Genomic DNA, 13,482 nt, shown 5'->3' on the forward strand with positions numbered 1-13,482 from the left:
CGGGTTGAGGTGCGGCCGGGTCGTCTGTGTTGGGGAACGTAGTAATTTCAAAAAATTTCCAACGCACACGCAAGATCATGGTGATGCATAGCAACGAGAGGGGAGAGTGTTGTCCACGTACCCTCGTAGACCGACAGCGGAAGCGTTATCACAACGCGGTTGATGTAGTCGTACGTCTTCACGATCTGACCGATCAAGTACCGAACGCACGGCACCTCCGAGTTCTACACACGTTCAGCTCGATGACGTCCCTCGAACTCCGATCCAGCCGAGTGTTGAGGGAGAGTTTCGTCAGCACGACGGCGTGGTGACGATGATGATGTTCCACCGACGCAGGGCTTCGCCTAAGCTCCGCAACGGTATTATCGAGGTGTAATATGGTGGAGGGGGGCAGCGCACACGGCTAAGAGATCTCAAGGATCAATTGTTGTGTCCATGGGGTGCCCCTGCCCCCGTATATAAAGGAGCAAGGGAGGAGGAGGCCGGCCCTAGGAGGGGGCGCACCAAGTGTGGAGTCCTACTAGGACTCCCTAGTCCTAGTAGGATTCCACCTCCCATATGGAATAGGAAAAAAGGAAGGGAAAAAGAGAAGGAAGGAAGGGGGCGCCCCCCTTCCCTAGTCCAATTCGGACCAGACCAAGGGGAGGGGTGCGGCCACCCTTGAGGCCCTTTTCCTTCTTTCCCGTATGGCCCAATAAGGCCCAATACGTATTCCCGTAACTCTTCGGTACTCCGAAAAATACCCGAATCACTCGGAACCTTTCCGAAGTCCGAATATAGTCGTCCAATATATTGATCTTTACGTCTCGACCATTTCGAGACTCCTCGTCATGTCCCCGATTTCATCCGGGACTCCGAACTCCTTCGGTACATGAACATACATAAACTCATAATAAAACTGTCATCGTAACTTTAAGCGTGCGGACCCTACGGGTTCGAGAACTATGTAGACATGACCGAGACACGTCTCCGGTCAATAACCAATAGCGGGACCTGATGCCCATATTGGCTCCCACATATTCTACGAAGATCTTTATCGGCCAGACCGCATAACAACATACGTTGTTCCCTTTGTCACCGGTATGTTACTTGCCCGAGATTTGATCGTCGGTATCTCGATACCTAGTTCAATCTCGTTACCGGCAAGTCTCTTTACTCGTTCCGTAACACATCATCCCGCAACTAACTCATTTAGTCACAATGCTTGCAAGGCTTATAGTGATGTGCATTACCGAGTGGGCCCAGAGATACCTCTCCGACAATCGGAGTGACAAATCCTAATCTCGAAATACGCCAACCCAACAAGTACCTTTGGAGACACCTGTAGAGCACCTTTATAATCACCCATTTACGTTGTGACGTTTGGTAGCACACAAAGTGTTCCTCCGGTAAACGGGAGTTGCATAATCTCATAGTCATAGGAACATGTATAAGTCATGAAGAAAGCAATAGCAACATACTAAACGATCGGGTGCTAAGCTAACGGAATGGGTCAAGTCAATCACGTCATTCTCCTAATGAGGTGATCTCGTTAATCAAATGACAACTCATGTCTATGGCTAGGAAACATAACCATCTTTGATTAACGAGCTAGTCAAGTAGAGGCATACTAGTGACACTCTGTTTGTCTATGTATTCACACATGTATTATGTTTCCGGTTAATACAATTCTAGCATGAATAATAAACATTTATCATGATATAAGGAAATATATAATACTTTATTGTTGCCTCTAGGGCATATTTCCTTCAGTCTGGAACGTGGATGGACTCGGAGTCCAGCGATGGCTTGCGCAGGTGCTCGAGGGAGACGTCGGACGGGATGGCTTGTCGTGACGAAGCGATCTTGGCGAGCGTGTCGGCTGCTTCGTTCTCCGCGCGCGGGACGTGGAGGAACTCGCAGCCCTCGAAGGATCCGGATAGCTTCTGTACGAGGAAGCGGTAGCTTGCCATGTTGGAGTCGCGGGCGTCCCATTCGCCGGAGCATTGCTGCACCACCAGGTCCGAGTCGCAGCACAGGATGCGCCGGATGCCGAGTTCCTTGGCAAGCCGGAGGCCATGCACAAGGGCTTCGTACTCGGCGACGTTGTTGGAGGCGGCGAAGTGGATCTGGAGCGCGTAGCAGAGCCGGTCGCCCTTCGGGGACGACAGTACGATGCCGGCCCCCAAGTCGAGTCGCATCTTGGATCCGTCGAAGTTCATGCGCCAATGCGTCGAGTCAGAAGGCGGCGACAAGTACTGGGTCTCAGCCCAGTCAACGAGGAAGTCGGCCAGGGCTTGAGACTTGATGGCGGTGCGGGGCTCGTAGAGGATGGTGTGGCTGGCTAGCTGGATCGCCCACTTGGCAACCCGGCCAGAGGCATCCCGGCACCCGATGATTTCTTCGATAGGCGCCGTGCTGACCACGGTGACGACGTGCTCTTGGAAATACTGCTTCAGCTTCTTAGCGGTGAAGTACACGCCGCAACACATCTTGGGTTGAGGACAAAGGCGTAACCACCCGGGCTCGGCATGACTGCCGGGTGATCCTCCCGGGTCCAGGTGATTGAGTGATCCGACCAATGCATGAACTCCGGCTTGGCCGGGACGACGGTGTTCACCTCCTGCCGAAGGAGGCGCTCGCTACGCTTGTCATCGCCGAGGCTGGTGAAGACGACGTAGGCCGCGCTTTTGTCCGGGTAGGTGTCGTCGCGCATCGCGCCGCCAGCTGGAGGCGGCGGTGGAGGCGGAGGCGGCTGTCCCGCGCCTGGAGCCGGAGCCGGAGGGGGCGGGACGTCGCCCCTCATGATGCGCTTGGTGATGGCGCACTGCCGGAGCGTGTGCGTGGAGGGTCTTGCGCCGCTGTGGTGCTTGCAGGGGGCGTCGAGCATCTGCTCGAAGCTCATGGCGAGTTGCCATGCCGTCTTGCCGGTTTGCCGGCATTTTGCCGCCAGGTCCGCCGCGGGCTCGGTGGCCGCGACGAGCCGGTTGTCGTGATGCGGCACCGGCTGGTCGGCCTTGCGCTTGTTATTCTGGTGATGCTGCTGCCGGCTGCTTTCGCCGGCCGGCTTCGGAGGGGGAACCGGCTTCACCTTGCCGGCTTCATCCAGCGCCACCTGGATCTTCAAGGCGGAGTCGACGTTGGCGTACTTGTGCGCTGTCACCATGAGGACGGCCATGGTGGCCGGCTCGGAGCGTAAGAGCTTGTGCTTGAGGAGGGTGCCGTCTCGGCACCCGCTGACGAAGTACTGGATCGCCTGGACTTCATGGACGCCCTCGCAGCTGTTCCGGAGCTCGGTTCAGCGTGCGAGGTACTCACGACCAGTCTCCGTAGGCCCTTGCACGCACATGGCGAGCTGGCTAGGGCGGCCGGGTTGCTTGTAGTTCCCGTGAAGTTGCGGACGAAGGCTTCCTCGAAATCCACCCACGTGTTGATGCTGCCCATCGGCAGGCTGTTCAACCACGTGCGGGCCGACCCTTGGAGCATGAGCGGTGCGTAGCGCACGGCGAGACGACGATTGGCACCGGTGAGGCCAATGGCCGTGGTGTAGTCGGTGAGCCAGTCTTCTGGCTTCACCGTCCCGTTGTACTTGGGGGTGTCGCGGGGGAGCATGAATCCTTTGGGGAAGGGCTCCTCCCGGATGCGCGGGCCAAAGCACGCCGGCCCGATAGCGCCGCTCTCCTCCACCTCCAGGGAGCGAGCGAGCTGATTGAGGCGGTGGCGAGCGTCGGCGTCATCGATGGCGCGCGGGCCGAGTCGACTTGCGGCCAGGCCACGGGGGGCCGGGTCGGTTGGAGCCGGACGCCGGCCATGCTGGCCGGGTCCGCGCTGGGTCTCTAGGACGGGCTCGTCGCCCAATCCGCCGCCGGCTGTAGCGGCCCGGTCGCGCCGAGTCCGGGCTCAGCCGGAGTGCGCCTCGCCGGGTGGCAAGGAAGCGGTGTGCAGAAGTTCGCCGGGCCCGCCAAGGCGGGCGGAGCCGGATCCCGCCGGCTTGGCGAGCTGGTTGAGGCGGTCCTGCTGGGTGTTGGCGGCGTGGAGGAGTTCAAGCATCCGCCCGATGCGCTCTTTCAGCTCCTCACCCGCGAGCTGGTCCAGGACGACTGCGGCTGCCTGGGCAGCGCACATGTTCTTCGTTGGGGTCTCGTAGACGGTTGGGACGGCGCCGAAGGCCCGGCCGATCGCTCCTCCCCGGGCACGCACATCGGCGACCCGGCTTGGCTCGGCCGCAGCGGGCGTGAATCCGTAGGCGGCGTCGCGCTCCAGCTGAGCGGCGTCCAGGCGACGCAGAGTGGCGGCGAGCGTCTCAGATAGGTCCAGCATCTGCTGGCGCCTTTCCTCGAGCTGGGTTCGGGCCTCAACGACGTTGGTGGCGTCGACGTCGGTGCCGATGGGGATGCGGAGGCTCTGCATCGCGACGCGCAATGGATCGGACGGCTCGATCCGATCCGCTGCGGCCCTGGCTTCGGCAGCCTTCCTCGTCTTGCTCAACGAGGAGGAGGCGCCGTCGCCGGTGACGAAAACCTCCACATGGACGTCCATTGCCCCGGCGGAAACGCCGCCGCCGAGGGAGAGGGGAGAGTCAGAGTAGCTGAGCACCTCGCTGGGGTACTGGTCGGCCGCGAACGCATCGGAGATGCGCAGCGCGGCGAAGGAGGCGACAAGCGCGCCGACGACGTCGTCCGCTAGCGCGACGGACTCGTCGGCGTAGGGGGAGGGCCCCGTCTGAAGCATGCTCCCGGCCAGCTCCTCGAGTTGCCCCACGGTGGGCGCCAACTGTCGTGGTGGGCGCACGGCAGATGCCAAGGGATGGCTAAAGAGAGGAGGAGGAGGCTCGAAGGCGCTGGTGGGCTCCAGAGGCGAGGTTGGCATGAGCGGGCGCGGGACGCCGGACATACCCAGGTTCGGGGCTCTCCGGAGAGATAATACCCCTAGTCCTGCCGAGTGTAGTTGGATGATCGATAGTACAATGTTGCTCCTAGAGCTGTATGGAGGAGGAAGGAAGCTGGCCAAGGCTTGGGCTGCTCCTTCTCTTCGGTGTTGCTGTTTTGTGGCTAGTCTTCCCGCTCGCCCCTATGATCGTGGGCTCCCGGGGGGTTTTATAGTCCAACCCCCGGGGGTACAATGGTAATGTTATAAGCCGGTAGGTCCGTGTTGTCGGTGTCCGGGGACCCGGGCTGGGTCCCGCTGAGGGCTTCTGGTTCGCCGGGTTCCCCTAGGTGCGGGCCCCGCAAGCCTAGGGGGACTGTGTGCCGTCTTGTCGATCGTTAGGGCGTGGCCGAGTTGAGTCGCGTACAGTGCTCTCCGTCAGGTTGCCGCTTGCTGTCGTCAGCGATGACGGCCCTGGTCAGCGGGTAGGTGAGGGGCACTGTTGCCACGTTCCTGCTGACCAGAGGCATGGGCGGGGCACTGTTGCCTCGGTCATCGTAGATTGAAGTCTCGTCCCCATCATACGGCCTGGACGGGACGGGAGTTGACCCGCGGCTAGATTGCATAGCACGCCATGGGTGGCGCTGGCTTGTTGAGGATGCTTCGGCCGTGCCGGGTTCGGCTTCTTGCGCCAGTTGTCGAGGCCGAGTCGACGTGTCTTGCCGGGTCGGCTAGTCTGGCCAGCTTGCGGGGCTTGGCCGGATCGAGCGCCCCGGCCAAGCGCGTGCCGGTATTGAGGGGCGGTGCCAGCCCTATTGTTTTTGAAGAGGATCCGGGTTCCGTTGCCTGCCCGGGGTCCACCCCCCGACAGAGACGGACATCTGACTTGTTGGAAATCGTACATGCAGATCTATATGATCCGATGAGCGTAGCTGCGCATGACGGGTTCCTCTACTTTCATAGATGCTTTGAGTAGATATGGTTATACTACCCCTATCCTGGTTTATTGTTTCCAATTGTATTTTGTGTCAAATTTTGATCATAATTTAACTAACAAAATAATCATGGATGTCACAAAAAATTATATCACTGAAAACTATGTTCAAATATGAATCCAATGATATAATTTTTTAACATATATTAACATTTTATTAGTTAAATATTTGATCAAAATTTGGCATAAATTACAGAGGGGACCAATCAATTAGGACGGAGGTCATATTTACTTAATGAATCGTAAGTCTGAAACATTCAAAAAATTAAAAGAATTTCAAAGTGAAGTACAAAATCATTGAAACAAGAAAATCAAATTTCTTCGATCATATTGCAGAGGAGAATATTTGAGTTACAAATTTAACGAACATCCGAACAATTGTGGATTTAAAAATAAAATAAAATCTTACAGCTCCTGGAACACCACACATGAATGGAGTGTCCGAGAGATGTAATCGAACCTTGTATAGACATGGTGAGATTGATGATGTCATCAACTGATTTATCATTATCTTTTTGAGTTATGTTTTAGAGACTGTAACTTTTATACTGAATAGAGCACCAGCAAAATCTATCAAAACAACGCCATATAAGATATGAAATAAAAATAAACCCAATTTGTCTTCTCCTAAAATTGAAGGTTGCAATATTTATAACTAAATATTTTGTTGGTTATCGTCAAAAAATTGTTGGGTATTACTTGTATCAACCGCCGAAGGCAAAGTGCTTGTCAGCAGAAAAAATGGGAAACATAGAATGCGTTAAATTGTGGCACAAGTTTCACTAAATGGGATATAAATTGATTTTTTTTTTGCTAAATAGAGTAATATCTGTCATAAACGTAAAACTTGAGATAAAATTTGAATTTACTCTACTTAATATAGTCCCTCCGGTCCTTTTTAGTCCGCATATAAGTTTTATCCGAAGTCAAAGCATCTCTACTTTGATCAAATTTATAAAAAAAAATACCAACATTTACAATGCAATATTGTTAGATTCAATATGAAATGTAGTTTCATAGTGTTATAAATTTGGTTAAACTTCATAAAATTTGACATGATATACAAATCTAATATACAAAGTAAAAAGATCAGAGGGAGTAGATTCCTTTCCAAAGCACAAGAATCTTTTCAAGATCCTTGCTCTCGTTTGCCCGTCCCGTGGTGCCACGTCGCCGGACAAAAGAGGCCCCTAGATCGAGCACGATGCAAGGAGCATGTGGCCCGCACACGAGTTCCCATGCGGTCGCCACGCCACACGTCGCACATGCGAACTATACTATTTAGCCCTGTCGTCAAGTCCACCTCCGGCCAGCCGCCGCTGCCGCTGCTACGCCATTTTTGGATACCCCGTCCTCAACCCCCGTCCGCCAGCAGCCGCAGACCTCGCAATCTCATCTCGCCGTCGCCTGGATTGCCAGTTGCAGCGCCCGTTTGGCAGGAGCCTAGAAACACCTATCTGGGCCCGAAGGATCCCTCTGAATCCACGACAGCGACATGAATTTTGTGTAATTTTCCTCCAATTGGGAAAGGGGCGTGCACGTTCCTCTGTTTTCTTTCGTTTTCAGCCGTTCCTGCGCGTCTGTTCTTGTCCCATTCAATCGGCGTCGGCATGGCCACCGGAGGAGACGCCGGAGGTGGTGGTGGTGGTGGTGGGGAGAAGGGAAGGAGGAAGAAGGTGGAGCTGCTGCAGGAGGCCATTCATGGGCTCCTGGAGGAGAAAAGGGGCAAGCAGCGACAGCAAGGGGAAGGGGATGATGGCGCCATGGATCGTGAGGAGGATCTCTTCCTCTCCTCGTTGCTCTCCAAGGTATCTATGTCTCTGCCTCTTCTTGTACATCTGAATTGTTTCAGGTTGCAGATGCACCTTTTGGTCCCAAGATTGGATTGCATCTGCCGCTGCAATTACCTGACATTCATCTGCTACATCCGACGTCATCCTTTGTCGATACAAATCCTGCTTCATTCATTTCATCATTCGTTAGATGCAGACCCTGAATTTATTTTCAACAGTTGGAGACGCTGGAAAACGATGATGATCCGGACGGTGCCGAACTGAGCTCCATCAATCCTCACCCGGAGAGCGGCGAGGAGGCGGGGCCAGGCGACGTGGCGAAAGACCTGAGCAAGATCAAGAGGCAGAACATGATCACCCACATCCTGCTCGGCACGGTGATGGTGATGATCGCCGCGTGGCAGTTCAACGAGGTGTCGTTCCTCCTCGCGGTGCAGAAGAAGCTGACCAACCCTTTCAAGTCCGTCGGGGACATGGTCAAGAGTACCCTCAAGATAGGGAAGAAGCCGGTGGTCGAGGCGATCGAGGCGTCGCCTCTGCCCCCTGTCGGCGTCCCGGACGTTGGTCGGGCTGATCTGCCGATGCTAGCCATCGGCGACGGTGATAGCTAGATCCGCAGGATGAAGAGGGATGACTCGTGCGGCAGAAATGCCATGTGTTCTCCCCTCCAGATTATGTAATGTTGTCCATCTTGTCTACAGATGAGATTTGTATGGCCATGTGCATGTGTTCTGGGCTGATGCCGCAAGTAGGAGAAACTGAATTTAATTCAGCATATTTTGATCTCTGCACCATTTATTACTGGAGTAATCATTATCACCTGAAAAATGCCTGGGAAGGTTGAACCATCTCTTAAAAACAGCCCTGTATTTCAGACAAGGGTGGAGTGGAGGAATGTGTTTGACTGATTTCCATGTGTAGTTTCAGTAAACTCTTTGTACTACTGAAGCAAGTGTGTCTGTAGCTGAACTGATGTCTGCAGTTACACTTCATTTCTCCAAGGAATCCTGTTGTGTGGATGTGATGTTTCTGCAAATTCTGCTGGTATCGTTTTGATACATTTCCTACCTTTTTTTTTAGACGATACAATTCTGCCTGCTATGTAGCGATTCATCATGCAACTGATTTGGAGCAGCACCAAATTGGCCTGTTAATTTTCCTTTGGGACATGTCGTCAGTTTCACTGCCTGAATCCCTTCTTACCTTAGAGCATCTCCAATAGATGAGGGCACCAGGGTGCCTTTCTACATCACAAAAACCTCCTTCAATAGGTGATGTACAATAGGTCACTACTAGTGCTCCAATAGATGGTGTAAAACAAGTTCATTCACACAAACAGAAGTGCAAAGATACCAAGTTCATTTCAAACATTTTAAACATAAACATAGTTCATACTACAAACATTGCAATGACTACTTCATACCGATACTACTTGATCACCCTGAACATAAACTACTAGTCGGACTCGGGGTGCTCTGGATCGAGTTCCAGAGCGCGGTGGTCTCCTCGTCAGAACTATCGAGCTCCTCATCGTCGTCGTCCTTGTCGGACTCGATCTTGATCACCGTCGAGGGCCAGCCTCGTTCTTCTGCTTCACCTGTTTTTTTTTCTCGTGGCCGCACTTCCAGAAAAACTCCAACTCGTACTCAATGTACTATAGATTCTCCCGAGCGAACCTCGCAATCGCCACTTCATTGCTCTCGCTGGGAGCAATGTGGACCCCCCTTCTTCTTCTCACCGAGGGGGTGTATGTTCACATTGTTCAGCCCGATGAATTCCGCCTGCTCCAGGGATTCGATGTCCTAAAAGTTCATCTCATGATCGGCCAACCAAAATGCCACATGATGATGTTGTACACACGCGGGACGAGCACCACAGTTGCGAAGGTGCCGAGCCAGTAGCAATGGTTGTCACACTGAAACTCCACACAAAGCGGGCGGAGGGAAGCAACATCACCCCTTGCATCCTGTCTTGCCCTTCGGCGGCATGACAACGGCGCAGGCGCGACGTTTGATGCAGGCAACTGTGAGGCGGATCCTGGCTAGAGGACCGTGCGCGTGGGGTATTGCAGAGGTGATGCGGCGTCGAAATCGGGCAGTGTGGCTGCATGGCGGTGGATTGGGCTGATTTAGGGGTCACACGGTGGCGGGGAAGGTGCGGATCCGGGGGCGGTGGGGCGCGGCGGAAGGGTTTTGTCGGCGACGGTCACACCTGGTGGGAAATGAATGTTCCGCTTGGTGGTTGGGCGTTCACGTGGCTGGTTTTGGATTTGCTCGATCCACAAAGGTGATGCAAATATCCCTAATTTTTTTACATCTACTGTCGGGACCCGGCTTGCCTGTTCCTTCAGGAAAAAAAACCTCGGCCCCGGATGCGAAACTCGACCCCGGCCCCCGGCGCCGGCGTCACCCGAGCCCTAGAAGGAGGCCCTCCGCGCCGTGCCGCGCCCACGCCCGTTGGTCGCCGCCACCTCTCTCGCGCCCGCGCGCCGCACGGCCATCGACCTCCATTCCGCGCCGGCGTCGCCGGTGCTCGGGCGGACCGTCCTGCTCCAATCGCCGCCCAACCCTAGAATAAGAGGAGCTCGCCTTCCGCGTCTCCTCGGATCTCCGCAAGGGCCACGGCCTACGGGGACCTTGGATCCTACAATTCGCGAACTTTCTGCCGATTCAGGTACTCGCATCAGCTGGTGCTGCTGTACACCGGACATACATGTTCACTCCTGCTTGCTTGTTGGAACCTGGCTCGCTGACATTGGGAATTTTTTAAGGCGACGAGCCAGCGATGGAATCCGTAACCATCGTCCAGGCTCAGCCGTTCGCTGGGATAAACTCCCCGCTGCTGTTGGATGAGGGCCGGCCTGGTACACCGGAGAGAGATACTACAAGCATGCCTCAGCCTGTGAGTACTAGCATGAGGCAATTCCTGCCCTTTTCTATTTTCTTCAGGAATGCCTTTTTCTATCTGAGTTAGCCGGTTGTGCATTGTAATTTTAGTGAGTTTTCCCTTTCATACATTGCAGTGTTCGACTTCAACGTCCCAGAGTGCCGAGGAATGGAAGCCTGCTTTGGGGATGACATTCGAAGGCCTGGAGGCGGTGGAAGCGTTCTACAAGTCGTTCGCACACCGCGTGGGTTTCGGGGTTCGTGTCGGGCAGCAGAAGGTGGTGGACAATGTGATTGAGAGCAAGCGCTACATGTGCTCAAGCCAAGGGTTCAGGTCGGAGAAGGGTAAAAGGAATGTTAAAGCCGCGAATAAGAAGCGCAAGAGGGAGGTCACCAGATGTGGCTGCGATGCGCATATCTACGTCAAGCGCTGCAGCGGTAACACCTACAAGATCCACTCGATGATTGAGCAACACAATCATGGTTTTGTGCCACCTGATAAGCTTCATTTGATTAGATCAAACCGTGGAGCTAGCGAGAAGGAAAAGGTTATACCCGAGTGCGATGAGGCGTTGAGGCCGTCGATAGGGATGGCATTTGAAGGCCTCAGCTCTGCGGAGGAGTTCTACAAATCATATGCATGCCATTGCGGGTTTAAGGTGCGTGTTGGGCAGCATAAGTTGCTGAATAAGGAGGTAGTGCAATTCAAGCGCTTCATGTGCTCAAGGGAAGGCTTCAGGTCCGACAAAGGTAAAGACCCCTCTAATGAGAGAAAGAAGCGAAATGTGAAGGTGACTAGATGTGGATGTAATGCCCATATTGTTGTGAAATGGTGCAGTGGTAACACATATAACGTATCATCATTGATCGAGCACCACAATCATGGACTCGTTTCACCTGATAAAGTGATTAAATCAAAGCGAAGAGTTAGCGAGAAGGCAAAGAATAAACTAAGCGTACGTATCTCTCTCTGTGAGTACAATGGCTTGCCTTATGTTCTCCTTGTGACACTACTAGGTTATGCATCATGGTACTTACTGTAGTGGTTTTCTGATGTTGCAGTCTTCACTCGCGCCTGAATGTGACGAGGCATTGAAGCCATCAGTAGGGATGGTATTTGAAGACATTGGTTCTGTGGAGGAGTTTTACAAGTCATATGCACATCACTGTGGGTTTTCAGTACGTGTTGGGCAGCGTAAGTTGCTGAATAACGAGGTGGTGCAATGGAAGCGCTTCATGTGCTCAAGGGAAGGTTTCAGGTCCGACAAATGTATGGGCGTTGATGATCCCTCTAGGAAGAGAAAGGTACGAAAGGTAACCAGATGTGGGTGTGATGCTCGTATTATTGTGAAGCGGTGCACTGATAACAAGTATAAAATTACATCATGGATCGAGCACCACAATCATGGATTTGTGCCGCCTGATAAGTGTCACTTGATTAGATCTAATCGTCAATTGAGTGACAAGGTGAAGCCAACAGTATCCACACACTGCAAAGCAAGCTCAGGCACCTCCCAGGCAAACAAGCCTGATCATGTCAGTGAGGGGAGGTCTGACAATGTGGGATGCACAAAGAGAGACTTGCAGAAATACCATCATGATCTTTGCAGTAAAATCAAGAATGAAGATGCTCAGATATTTGTGGCCCAGCTATGTAGAAAGCAGCAAGAGGATTCAGCATTTTTCTTTGACTGTGATGTGGATGACCAGGGTATGTTGGTGCATGTATTTTGGGCTGATGCCACAAGCAGGAAAAACTACATTTATTTCGGTGATATTTTAACTTTTGATTCTACAAACACCATGAATCAACACGGCATGATTTTTGCACCATTTACTGGAACCAATCATCATCTGCAAAGTGTGCTTTTCGGTGCTGCATTCCTAGCTGATGAGAAGATTGAGTCGTATGCCTGGCTGTTTCAGACCTTCCTAAGGGCAATGGGAGGGGTCTCTCCTAAAACTATTGTAACTAGGGAAAATGATAGGATGAAGGCTGCGATCAGTAATGTTCTACCAGCCACCAGCCATAGGTTGTGCATGTTGGAGATGTTGGAAAGAATGCCCGAGAAGGTTGAACCATCTCTTAGAAACAACCCTCTATTTCAGACAAGGATGAACGAATGTGTTTTGGGGTCAGAAACTGTGTTCGAGTTTGAGTCAAAATGGGAGTCTATAATTTCCGACTTTGGGTTGCAGGGCAATCAGTGGCTGGCTGAAAGGTATTCCACCCGTGAAAGATGGATTCTGGCCTACTCGAGGGATACCCATCTGTCAGGCATTATCAGAAGCACTGCATGGTCAAAGAGCGCAAAGTCATTTTTCAACTGTTTCATCAACCAGAAGCTCTCTTTGGCTGAGTTTTGGCTTAGGTTTGAATCAGCCTTAGAGTGTCAGCGTCAAGAGGAATCGAATGCAGATCACACGAGCGCCTATGCGACACCTCAATTGATAACATCATGGGGATTGGAGAAGCATGGAAGTGTAGTGTTCACACATGAGGTGTTTGAGAGGTTCCAAGAAGAGATTGTCGCTGCTAGAGACCATCGCGTTGTCGAAGACATGGCACAAACCGAGGGGGTGAAAACTGTGGCCATCGGTGGTGACGACTCCGACAAAGTTAGGGAGGTGCGTTGGGACGCAGTCACCATGACGGCCAACTGCTCCTGCAAGCTATTTGAGTCGGTAGGAATCTCGTGCCGCCATATTAACCTAGTGCTGAGAAGCTCAAAACTGAATGAGCTACCGAGTAGTTGTGTTTTGAAAAGATGGCAAAAGAGTGCAAAATTTGGGTAATTTGAACTGTGTTGCAGATGTATGTTACCCTTAGCAAATCCCTTGCCAGAGTTTCATGATTGCGGCTGAAGAATTTATCTGCTGTACCTTTTGTGTGCAAGCATTGTAGTTGCTTGTCCAGACAACCAGTTATCAACAGATAACGAAGTCCTGCAAAGAGTCGGATGTC

General features: G+C 52.8%; 2 protein-coding genes across 3 annotated transcripts; both read left to right on the forward strand.

Annotated features, from left to right (window-relative positions):
- The first annotated feature begins 7,155 nt into the window (after positions 1 to 7,155).
- Positions 7,156 to 8,460, forward strand: LOC109746455 (uncharacterized). Its single transcript, XM_020305580.4, has 2 exons — positions 7,156 to 7,647; positions 7,851 to 8,460. The coding sequence occupies exons 1-2, from the start codon at positions 7,450 to 7,452 to the stop codon at positions 8,241 to 8,243; spliced, it is 591 nt and encodes a 196-aa protein (XP_020161169.1). The 5' UTR covers positions 7,156 to 7,449; the 3' UTR covers positions 8,244 to 8,460.
- Positions 8,461 to 9,930: 1,470 nt separating this feature from the next.
- Positions 9,931 to 13,399, forward strand: LOC109746449 (protein FAR1-RELATED SEQUENCE 5). Of its 2 annotated transcripts, XM_073508780.1 has the most exons (5): positions 9,931 to 10,305; positions 10,403 to 10,533; positions 10,655 to 10,955; positions 11,035 to 11,473; positions 11,580 to 13,399. In XM_073508780.1, the coding sequence occupies exons 3-5, from the start codon at positions 10,915 to 10,917 to the stop codon at positions 13,311 to 13,313; spliced, it is 2,214 nt and encodes a 737-aa protein (XP_073364881.1). In that variant the 5' UTR covers positions 9,931 to 10,305; positions 10,403 to 10,533; positions 10,655 to 10,914; the 3' UTR covers positions 13,314 to 13,399. The 2 variants fall into 2 exon arrangements, with proteins under 2 accessions (XP_073364881.1, XP_020161160.1); XM_020305571.4 differs by having other exon boundaries at positions 9,953 to 10,305; positions 10,655 to 11,473.
- The last annotated feature ends 83 nt before the right edge of the window (positions 13,400 to 13,482 follow it).

Source organism: Aegilops tauschii, chromosome 2 (genome assembly GCF_002575655.3).
Source record: "Aegilops tauschii subsp. strangulata cultivar AL8/78 chromosome 2, Aet v6.0, whole genome shotgun sequence".
Classification (NCBI taxonomy): Eukaryota; Viridiplantae; Streptophyta; class Magnoliopsida; order Poales; family Poaceae; genus Aegilops; species Aegilops tauschii.

Coding starts and splice junctions, on each gene's coding strand:
- LOC109746455 (XM_020305580.4), top strand. CDS start 7,450: ATGGCCACCGGAGGAGACGCCGGAGGTGGTGGTGGTGGTGGTGGGGAG. Junction 7,648..7,850: donor TCTCCTCGTTGCTCTCCAAG/GTATCTATGTCT, acceptor TATTTTCAACAG/TTGGAGACGCTGGAAAACGA.
- LOC109746449 (XM_020305571.4), top strand. CDS start 10,417: ATGGAATCCGTAACCATCGTCCAGGCTCAGCCGTTCGCTGGGATAAAC. Junction 10,534..10,654: donor CTACAAGCATGCCTCAGCCT/GTGAGTACTAGC, acceptor CATACATTGCAG/TGTTCGACTTCAACGTCCCA. Junction 11,474..11,579: donor AGGCAAAGAATAAACTAAGC/GTACGTATCTCT, acceptor CTGATGTTGCAG/TCTTCACTCGCGCCTGAATG.